This window comes from Acipenser ruthenus, chromosome 12 (genome assembly GCF_902713425.1).
Source record: "Acipenser ruthenus chromosome 12, fAciRut3.2 maternal haplotype, whole genome shotgun sequence".
Classification (NCBI taxonomy): domain Eukaryota; kingdom Metazoa; phylum Chordata; class Actinopteri; order Acipenseriformes; family Acipenseridae; genus Acipenser; species Acipenser ruthenus.
In genome coordinates, this window is record NC_081200.1 from 28,005,361 (window position 1) to 28,017,427 (window position 12,067).

The 12,067-nt window shown below is 35.7% G+C and overlaps 1 protein-coding gene across 2 annotated transcripts in view; it reads right to left on the reverse strand.

The window, feature by feature from the left end:
* The window catches only part of LOC117416979 (BMP/retinoic acid-inducible neural-specific protein 3-like), a 42,146-nt gene that overhangs the window by 12,462 nt on the left and 17,617 nt on the right, over positions 1-12,067 (reverse strand). Inside the window, exons 3-6 of one of the 2 annotated variants that reach the window (XM_034028509.3) lie at positions 11,305-11,495; positions 9,437-9,627; positions 3,017-3,122; positions 2,494-2,730 (exon numbers count right to left, since the gene is read on the reverse strand). In XM_034028509.3, coding sequence (XP_033884400.1) covers positions 2,494-2,730; positions 3,017-3,122; positions 9,437-9,627; positions 11,305-11,495 — 725 coding nt within the window. The remainder of the gene's footprint in view (positions 1-2,493; positions 2,731-3,016; positions 3,123-9,436; positions 9,628-11,304; positions 11,496-12,067) is intronic. The other variant, XM_034028510.3, reaches the window with a different exon arrangement.

Here is a 12,067-nt window from a genome sequence, read left to right on the forward strand (position 1 = left end):
GTGAGAAAACTGCATTTTTAACCACTGTAGGGCTGTTTCACTTCAAAACCATGCCTTTTGGGCTGCAAGGTGTGCCTGCTGACTTTCAGAGACTGATGGACCAGGTTTTATGCCCACATCATGAATATGCAGCAGCATATATTGATGATGTGGTTATTTACAGCTCCACTTGGCAAGAGCATTTGGCTAGGGTTACGGCCATCCTTCAGTCTCAAAGGGTAGCCTGGCTGACAGCTAACTTGGAAAAATGCCAATGCCGTTGTCACCAAAATCCAGGCTTTGGTAGATGCTGCAAGCCCCAAAACCAAGACTCAGATGAGGTCGCTACTGGGATTAACTGGTTATTACCGCCGCTTTATCCCCGAGTATGCCACAGTGGTTAAACTTTTAGTCAACCTCACCAAAAAGAGTGCACCAAATTTAATTAAATGGTCAATAGAATGTCAGGGGGTGTTTGATACTATTAAGCGAAGACTCTGCCAGGCCCCCACTCTCATCACACCTGATTTCACCAAGAGATTCATCCTCCACACCAATCCGTCGGATGTGGGTTTGGGTGCGGTCTTGACCCAAAAGGTAGACCGAGTTGATCACCCGATACTGTATATCAATAAAAAGATGCTCCCTTGGGAACACAACTACTCTGTGGTCAAAAAGGAGTGTTTGACCATTAAATGGGCTACTCACTCTTTACAATATTACCTCCTGGGACATTCATTTGATCTTGTCAAAGACCACACCCTACTCAAGTGGTTAAGCACAATGAAGGACAGCAATGCCTGGATAACTCGGTGGTATCTGGCGTTGCAACCCTTCATGTACCACATGGTACACAGTGCGGAGAAAGACCGTCAAAATGCTGATTATTTTTCCCGGGAGGGGGGAGTAATGGGAGAGATAGATTCAGCCCAGTGTTCCTTCGGCTCCACTCTGAGCGGTGGGATATGTGACAGAAATAGAATGATCTTTGGTGGTAAATCTCCCTCCCTACCTGTGAGGGCACTAAGTTATGGGAACCAAGTTCCCTGGACTGTTTAGCCTGACAATTCATTCTTTGGGTTAAAAGGAAGTCGGTCATCTAGAAAGGGGGCAGAGCTTTGGTGCACTAACTCATCAACCCGAAATGGAAATGATGTGACAGCCCCGGATTGGAGGAGCGACTGCAATCGTTTACCAAGGGGTCATGTGTGACGGTACAAAAAGGGGACGAAGCGACTTAATCTGTTCCTTCGTTTTGGTTAAAGAAAGAACCTGGATGGACCTGTGTATTGTGGAATCGTATTGTGAGTGTTTGTTTTGTGTGTAATTGTTTATTATTATTATTAGTAGATGGCTGACACGTCCGGAGCTTGTCGCCAGCGACCAGCACGAACCCAGACAGCACTCCACCTGTATCACGATAAATAATTGTAATAGCACCACAAGCACTACAGCACGCACCCAGGACTGGTAGCCGTGTATTGTGTTTGTAACAGGACTGTGTTTATTATTTGGAACTGCAATTCCTTTATTTAGAACAGTGCAATACCCATTGCTGAGTATTGCCTGGGAAATATTATTTACGGTCACCAGACCAGGATTATAAATAAAACCACTTGCACTTGGATTACCATTGTTTGCCTTTCATTTAACTCTGCTCCTGCACCTGTACACTGGAAGCAACTTTGCCACATGCATTCATGAAACTTCATTAGTATGCTGATGAATGCTTAAATAGTGCACCGATTGCTGTATGCTAATGCTTTTTTGGAAAATGAATTTGGTTTTATATTCTAAGGATACTATTTACAAATACTGTAATGTGTTTTAGCTGTACATAATTGAGGAAACTGGAATTGTTTGGGCATCTACATATTTATATTGATTATACTGTGACACTTTAAAAGAACAGATGGGGACATTGAAAACGTCTTATTACACTAACTGAATGTACTTAACAGTAATCATGTTTTTCAAAGCACGATTAACAGCAAACTGTTAACATTGACTTTATAAATTCAGTACAGCACAAAAGTATAACTATTATTGTGCTGTCTTTAATGTTTAGAAACAAGTCGCACTACTTCACAGATGTGTGGGAAAGTCAAAAACAGCTGTTAATGCCATGCCACAACAGGATATTTAAATAAAGCAAATGTACTTTTGTTTTGCATTTGACCTGAAAACACACCTGCTTTACATTAATGGCTCCCCTAAAATCCAAGCAAGGTAATGGTCAGATGAATAATGACTTAATACAATATAACAAAATACAATAAAAAAAAAAAAATCACCCCAATAATACAGAAATGTAATAAAATAATATAGTACAATGTGCCATTTATCTTCTGATCAGATAGGCAGACATGTAACATTTAGTATACTTTCTCTATTAACAAAAATCATCACCTGCCAGATTGCTAAAGTTATATTCCATCCCAAGAGCCTGAATTTATGTGACACTGGTACATAAACACATATCTTTATAAGTTGGTTCCATTATTGTATTTTTACCTGCATCTTCAAACTCCTTGTAGAGGGTGGTCCAAGCCTCACTTATTCGAATCAAGCTTTCCTCCATTGCTTGAATGTCCATGTAAGGACAGTTACATTCTGGGAAGCTGTGGTCACACTGGCACCAGCAGTCATTGCCCTTACAGATAAATCCACCTTCTGTGTTACAGGCAATGTAACTGAGAGCAGCTTGCACAAAGCGTCCCTTCAGATAGTCTGGGAGAATGACCTGCAGACCTTAAATAATAATAATAATAATAATAATAATAATAATAATAATAATAATAATAATAATAATAATAATAATATGGAAATTATGATGGTATAAGATACAACAGAATGGTGTGCTAACTGAAAACATCAGAAATGTCTGCAGCTCTGTGCTTTAGTTTATACAGTATATGACAAAAGCAATTTTGGATGTGTCAGTAAATATAAGTAATAAAAAAAGAAATAGTAGGAAAATACATTTTCTGACAAATACACACAAACGTCTCCCCTTTCTACAAAAAGTGACACCTACCTTGCAAATGGACTTTGTTTTCAGGACTCTGAACCAGAACAGAGCTAACAGAGTCAAGGTTGTCATAGTTACTGCATCCAAGGGGACCAGTACGAGTTTCAGTTACCTGAGAAACAACAAATAAAATCTTTACTTTATTAAGCCATGAATCCAAATATGAAGAAGACAAATCAATAAATCAACAAGGATTGGAACATGTATTGGAAACAACCAGATGCACAATTAAGACTTGTATTTAATACATGTAATCTAAAATGTGTGAATGTCAATTGAAATGCACCAGTGATAAGAATTAATTAGTCCATAAACACATTCTCAACCTAATATCTGTATCTATTTAAAGTGACTGGTTAACACATGCTTGTACTTGTCATTTACTAAGTGGGTGTCTTTGTATAGGGTTTTTCTAAATCTATATCTACACGATTTCTAATGATGCAGTATGGGAATAAAACCCTGATGGTTCTGTAAACAAATTATAAAAGACAACAAATGTTTTCTATTATTATTGTTAATTGAGAGAGAATCAGGTACTAGTGAGGTAGTACCACTATATACATTCTCTTAGCCATTATATCGTTCAAATAATAATTGCCCTACTATGGAGAAAACGAAGAAGAATCTAGAATCCCTAAATTAACTTAATTTCTTAAGCAGTGAGTGGGTTGTTCTTTTCAGAGATACATTTCTCACTTATAATTACATCATTATAAATGTTCCACTAGTCTTACAGAAAGGAAGTTAAAACATTTATTTTTATTTTGTATTTTTTCCTGTTATGTCTGTTTATGGGGCTGCATATGACATGCCTTTTAAACCCGGAATAATTCTGGTCACTCTTCTTTGCACTCTTTCTAGAGCAGCAACATCCTTTTTGTAGCGAGGTGACCAGAACTGAACACAGCATTCTAGATGAGGTCTTATGCATTTTTAACATAAATAACAATCACAATACTCATACTTTAACGTTTTTTGTTTTATTTATTAGGCGCGGCTGCATTTTTAGAAACAGCAATAACGGATGCAACGGACTTGCAAAAGAATAACGAAGGAAGAAAACACAAGAGCACAGAAAATGCAAAGCGACAGAAAGTTATACCGAATCCGTTTGGATCATTTTTATGTTGACTTTAATAAAAAAAAAAAAAAAAAAAGTTTATTACTGTTATTATTATAGTTGTATCTTGGTTAATTTTGTTGATATTTTAAACATTTTAAATGGCACATAATTATGCTGAGATGGTAAGTAAATGTGATAAACATTTACAGTGCAGACTGTTTTGTATTATTTATAATAACTTTGCTGAATAGAAATTAAATAGAGTGTTTCCAAAGAGATTCACAAATACTGTCTTTTAATTCTGTGCGTCCAATGAATTAAGCCTACTGTATTCTGTCCTAAACCAGCAGTCCCAAACTGTTGTGACATATATTATATATTAAATAAAACAGGGAAAAAAGAAATGTGTTAATCAGAATATTCTGCATTTTTATTGCAACTGTGGTACCTTTCAGTCAAGTGAAAATTGTAAAGGGGTACTTGAGCTGAACACTCCAGACAGAAGGGGTACAGTTTCAAAAAAAGTTTGAAAACCCCTGGTCTAGATGAAGACATTTCTGAGTCAACATAAACTCCTAGGTCTTTTTCATCGATTCCTTCTTCAATTTTAGTATCTCCCACATGGTATTTATAATGTACATTGTTATTGCCTGCTTGCAGTACCTTGCACTTTTTTGTATTAAATGTCATTTGCCACGTTTCTGCCCAGTTATTTGTCCTCATTAACTTTGCGGAAGCTAGGGTGAAGCTATTTTATTTCCTTTCTTTTTGTATGATTGTATTTTTGTATAATTGATACAGTGTTCTCATTATTGGTGCAGCACCACATTTTCATTAGCTTCTTGGCTTTAATCTGTCAGATAACATTTGATCTTGGGCTGGAAAGGCTGCAGAATGATAAGAAAAGGCATTATATATTGAAGCCGCCTTCTTTTTCTTGCTTTCTTTTTTCTTCTTTAATTTAAAAAGATCCAAGTCTGATGGGGTCAATATAAACCTTAACCTTAGTTTATATTTCATCACAGTGCCAATTTATTTTATTTTTTTCCAGGAGGTGAGGGAAATGATTTATGATCCAGAAAGTAACTGACCACTATTTGAAGAATAGTAGATTAAAATATAAAAAGATATAGTCCTAAAAAGGCCTATACAACTGTAATGTAGATTAAGCTGTGTCAGGAAATGTGAAATGGTTTTAATTTGGCTTAATTTAGTTTTTTTTGTAATTACACAGTAAAACCATGGCACAGTCCATCTACATGCAATTACACACTTACTACACCAGTAGTGACCATCAAAGAGCAGTGCTAAAGACATGTTGGTAGCTACCCAGTCATTACACTTTTATTACATGGTTATACGCTCTGTAATCTAAAGTGCTATTCATATTTTATTTGAATTCTTAATGTGTAAATGAAATAATGTAAAGTATGCTGACCTTTCTAATGCTCTGATAGTGTAGAGTAAATACTGTGGGTTTGGAGTTACTGTGTAACTGCACTCTAAGATCCAGTTGGTATTCTAGACTAGAGAGTGTGAGCGGAGCGGAGCACTCCAATTGTATATGGAGCAGAGCGCGGAGCAGACATTTCACAACACTGAAAAGAACTGAGGACGGTTTTATTTTTTCTTAAATACATGCTCGGCCATGGAGTTTGCACAAAAGTTTTTTTTTTTTAAAAAGGTGACAAAAACAGATGCAGTCACTTTACAGTATTTTCCATCATGCCTGTGCATGTTAACCTAATTTTCCAGTTTCAAACCAAAATTAGGCACTTTTATGTTCTGCAGACTTGGATTTTTTTTTTTTCTTTTATGTTCAATGTGATTGCTGTTGCACTTTATAATTCTTTGTGGAGTGAAAAATATATATTCTCCCGATTGTGGAGCTGCATTTGTGCCATATAAAAATGTGAGAAACGTCATACGTGTGTCCATCTGTCTGCGGTTATTACATAGCCTATATTGCTCTTATATAGTTCTCTGGTTATGCCCCAGTACAGAGCTGTGAACACTGTTTATATTTTCTGCACTCTTAGGGATAGTTCATACACTACAGGGTGGTCCATCAGCCCTGTAGAGACTCACTCATTTGTGTTTGTGGGTTACTTTGAGCTCTCTATGAGATATTCGGATACAAACAAGCACAGTATAAAGCTAATTTGATACAAATCATATGCACAGTTTGAAATAGGTGAGTACACCATACACAACATCATAGGAACTTATTAAAAAATTGCAAAATGGTATTTCCTAACTTTTCCTTTATTTTCATTTATTGCATTTTTTCAGTACCAATCAATAATAATGAGAAAGCGTCTTCCAATACAAAAAGCTTAATATGATACCATGTATATATTTCAGAAGACTGAGATAGAATTGTAGCCAGTGAATTGTGTCTTACAGATTAATACCAAAGGTTTTTTTTTTGTTTTATTCATTTTGAGTCCAACATAGTACATCTGATGACAAGTTATGCTGTTAGAAAAGAAAGGGAGCTTTTTGAACACTATTTCAGATAGTTTTGTAAGAGCACGGGAGTGTTCTAATACTTGCGTTTGATGGAAATAAAAGTGGTAGAAGGTTAAATATGCTGCCCAAATTCAATATACTATTTTGTCCAGGCTGCTTTTAATAAAACAAAAACAAACACTTCATTAACACTTCATTTTCTCAAAACCAAAGTGTCAATGTTCTCCAAATCATCCACCCCCCTCCCCTCTCCCTCCCCCCCCAAAAAAGTATCTACTGCTACAGGGATGCATTTTAATTGTGATGATGCTGCAGAACAAAACAGAGGGATTAATTTAGCTATTAATAACTCTGGGCTTAGCTTCACAGTCTATTTAAAATGTAGCCATGGTTTAAACCCATTCAAGCTTAAAGGCATATCTGTAATGCTCTTACAGCATAATGATGTACAGTATTTTCATTTGCCCTTCATAGAAACAGAACCATGCTAATACAAGATTTACTATATAAAGCATTAAACATATACATGTTTTCAAACATAAATCTAGTTATGCTTTGTTTATGGGGGTATGTGTCTGTCTAAATAATGCGTTTGTTATTTATTTAAAAATATTTCAACTTACTTACTCAGGCCTGTCTTAAAATAGGAATTTCCTGCATGGCAATTACAGCTTTTTTTAAAAAAACTTTTATTTCAAAATGTTTAAACTTGTGTTGCATTTATTAAAGTATAAACCTTTTGGAACAAAGGTCCAAAAGGTTTATACTTTGAGAAAGGTGTCAGAAAAGTGTCAGCTTGTGACAGGTCAAATGCCATTCCCCTTGTAAATCTTTGGACATGTACACTGGTTATTCTGAACTGATTGGAGCGGAACTTAAAAACAATGTAAAATAAGTCACACCTTTTTTGCATGCTATTTTGGTAGTACCTTTCGGGCAATTTGGGTTTACATGCAGTTTTCTTAAAGCAGAGAAACTCTCCTTCATAATTGGTTTAAATAATATTGTTTGCTGATCATACTGTAATTAATTGGATGATATATATATATATATATATATATATATATATATATATATATATATATATATATATATATATATATATATATATATACAGAGCACTCCATTTATAGGAATTACTGATATAAGAATCAACTGCATATAGTGTTTAAAACCACCGGGACAAAATCATTCCTATACGAACCATGCTAAAATATGCCGCTTGTAAGAATCAAGCAATCCGCTTATAATAACCATTTCGGGGCAAACTGACTGCATGTAATACAATACTGTATCAAGTGCAGTGACGTGTACAACCAATAAAGCTGTTTTTAGATATTAATTTGATCACGTCTCTCGTGATTAGACACATACACAGTGTGAACATAAGCAAGTAGTGCAGTTTGTGTGTGTCGACATGGCAGGAAAAAGAAAGACGCGCGACTGCATTGTACAGGTATTTTTTGTGTTCTCTGTTCGTGAAAATAATGTTTAATAAAGTGAATACACATTAATTGAATACATACTGAGTACATCACTGTTATTGTGTGATATTGCTTTGCATCTCCACTTAGTGAAAATCATGTCAGATAGGAAAGATGTATCGATTATAGCCGAAACTATCAATCCGGGTGTCCAAAGCAGATTGGCAGAGAAATTTGGAAAATCCTAACAGTGTACTCATCTGTTCAATGCTTGGCCCCTGGATTCCTTTCTGACTGCTACCAATTCCTGTTCTTCCACAAGCACTACCTTTACCACAAGTTTATTTGATAAACCTAACAAGCGGATTAGGGGGGGAATAAAAAGAATTAGATATATATATATTTTTTTTTAACTCAGAAGCACCACAGACTTGGATTGGTCACTGACAAATACTTTCCTATCTGCTGGTGGTAAAACGTTAGTCCATTTTTTTTTTTTTTTACTGTATGTACTTTTTATGGCGGTTTCTTAATTTATGACTCAGTAAATTACTTCTAGTTTATTAAAATTTTGCTCATCCAGACCAATGAGTAGACAAAAATGCAGATAAACCATTTAATTTATTTGATTGAAAGTACAAATCTATGACAGCTATAGAGCTAGCTATTTCAATGGTCTAAACACTGATCTTAAAACTGCCAACCCTGAAAATGTATAAACCTAAATTTTTGCAGACCTCATTTAATTAAGTTTTTACAGTATATATTAATGTTAAACAGCAGTTATTAGATATGCCTCTGTTAATTCCCTAAAAGTAGACCCCATTGTGGGCATCTTAATCACAGACATGTACGTCATGTAACAACAAAAGTTCTGATTGGTCAATCTCCTGCTAAATTGTATGATGTCATAGTGCAGGATTTGGGTGGAGCCAGTCAAAAGTAGACATGTCCTAAACTTTACCCACTTTAGGTTTGGTCACACAATTTACCCTAAATCCTCTACACTTCTGCAAATAGAAGTTACGAGGGGAAGCAAGGTCTGATAAGTTATATCTCAATAACCTGAACATTGTAGAAAAGTTTCCAATACTGAAGGATGCAAAGAGTTGCAAAAGGCAGCTGTGTTAGAGGGAAAACTTAAACAATTGTTAGAACACAATTGCATTATTTGCCTTTAAAAATGGTTTGAACACGTACTTAGCGTAATATCAAGTCCCTTCTTGAAGTGTTACATTGGTGACTAAACCATTTAATGGCCTTCATAATACTGATATGAGCTATTTTGTGTCATCCTTTCATGGGATGAACCAAGCAGTCATCAGTTGCTAGTCTAGTTGTCAGTCTAGTTCTGTTAAAAAAAAAAAAAACCTTTCTAACAGTGAGTTTCAAAAATACAGTTGGATACTATTCAGATTGGAAACCAAAATATTGGCTATGAAAGCTGTGTAACACAACACTTACCTTGATAGCTGTAGAAGCAATCTGAATGTGATGCAGCTTGCGAAGTGTGCTCTCCCTGTCGATGAAGTAAGAGGCAGCTAGCTGATGTAGCGTTTCCAGTGAGACTGAGGAGCTATTCGTCATGTAGTCGCTCACATCCAACTTTTTGCTCAGTTTCCGCTGGTCCACAAATATGGTCAGTGCCTCTTCTCCTGCATGTGAAAAACAACTTCACTGGCCTATTTGTTCTTTAATAAATTCAGTACATACAGCCTGTACATACAGCCTGTACAACAGCTGAACAAAGCGGTTACCTGCCAATCAGGAAACCCAATGACACATCTCTTTAAATTAATTGCAAGTGAATGACAGGTCCATTGTGTTAAGCATTAGGGTTGTGTTAAGCATCCGGCTGTCTTCACCCCAAAATTAATGTTCCTTTGAATGGTTTAAATAAATGCATATTTGTGTGAGAAGAATTTGAATCCAAGAACACAAAACTTTGATCTGAGCAGGTTAAGTGGCACAGATAAAGGACAAGTTTAAATACTTAAAAAAAAAATCTCTTATGTAATTATCAGAATGTGTTATTAGCTGTTAAGAGCATTATTGATGAAAGCTTATTATGCTCTGCAAACCAAATAACATTTTAGTTATCCAATGTTTCAGTATAACTAATACATGAAATTAGCACCAACATAAACCTGGTGAAAACTGGGACTGTAGACCAACGTACGCACTTTGAAAGTAATACATTCTTTACTAAAGAACCATCCATTAATAAGTACACGCTATGACAGATTACTGTTTTCTAAATATAGACTACTACTAGAAGAAGCTACCCTTAGACATTGTAAAGAAATGATTGGACTTTGCAAGACTGGTAGCCACAAAATAAGTTTTCAGTAAGTTCTAAACATGAAAGCAATTCTATTTATGTGGGTAGATTAAAGAGTATTTAGAGTCACCTACAGCAGGTCGTCACACTGCAGACTACCTGTTCTTGTCAAGGTATCTGCAGCATCAACTCTGTGGCACTGACACAGTTATAAGGACAGTGGAAGAGATTGTTGTCATATGCTATCTGCTATGTCCAGAGTACATAAAAAAATACAGATACCAGTTTTATAAGCAAGTCGGTGTTACTACACAAAATGACAAGAGGATATCGTAGCACACTTGTTGCTCAAAATAATTTTATGTTCCATTTGTCAAAATCACCTCTTACTAAATCACCTCTGACTAAAATGCATGCTGCACATTACAAGTATAAGGAGAGTTAAACCAATTTATAAACTGCAGGTTTATGGCACTAATCCATATCCATGCAGGTCCAGTTCTCTGCAATATGTTCCTTAAGACCCCTGATGTTTGGGTGGATGCCAGGCTTTGGGACTTTATTTCATTTCCAGATGGATAATGTTTGTATCTAGCAGACCGATTCATAACCTTGACCTTTTTCTGAGCTAGAAAAAGGGTAATGTGATCAGATGTGCTTTATGTCAGACCATTCCCACCAGTTGGTTGAGAATCTCAAGAAGCTCTTGTACATGAATCACATCTCTCTTGCTTTAATACATTTTGTACTTTAAACACTTTACTGTTCCTTCAGTGAAGAACAGTCTTCTAACATCCAGATGACATTGATAAATATCTCAGTGTGACCTTTGGTTAAGTTCAGATTATGTTTCCAGTGTTAATACAACAGAAAGAGTTTAAGCAATAAGACACTCCACGGTGTGCATACCATAGGATGTATCTGATAAGTTAAAAGCTTTTGAAGATGGGCAATTTTCCCATAAACAGTTAACAAAGTAATGGATTTGGTGACCTTGAACCATAGAAATACAGTACTATAAATCATCTTCTCCCTATAAAATTGATAGTACCTCCCAATGTCCCCGACAGCAAGAAATGGGTCCCGTATTTCTTGATAAGATTTTCAGTGATCAGTTGAAGGCTTGGTCTGCGTCCCAACAGTCTGATGTTCCTGATGAATTCAGGGGCAAGGGGTAAAGGTGAGCCAAGGGAATCCCTTCTTTCAAATGCTAGGTCATTTACCTTCCAGCGACCAAATTCTCTGTTTTTGAGGAAAACAAAATGTTATGACATGGCACACACACAATGCACATAGATTAGACAAACCTCCTTAGTGGTTAACTGAAATCCTGAAGTGGAGATGGTTCTGAAGGACCATCCAACTAGTGGTTTAATAAAATGAACAACAGTAAAATATTACTCTAAAAGATTTGATTGGGTGTGTACTATGCTACAGATGAAAATTGTGTTGGAAACACACTGTTAATAACCTGTTCCAGATTAACTTTATTTGGAATAAAAAGACCAGTGTTTTCATGACCAGAATAGGTTGACAACAATGTTTTCTTGCCTGATTCTATACCCATTTATCTCTGATTATTTAGACAGCATGTTCCTCCTTTCATTGATAGAACAGGTTTATATGGGTGTGTTTCCAATCTGTTCTTTCTTTTGTTATAAACATATTAGTTTGTGTTATTTTTTTATTTTATTTCTGGTTATTAAATGACTGTTCTCCACTTGTTTAGTGCTTGTTTGCATTAGTGCAATGTGTTAAAAAAAACTATTAAAAACAAAAGTTTTGTTTTCATGAAGCTTCTTTGCTTTTACATT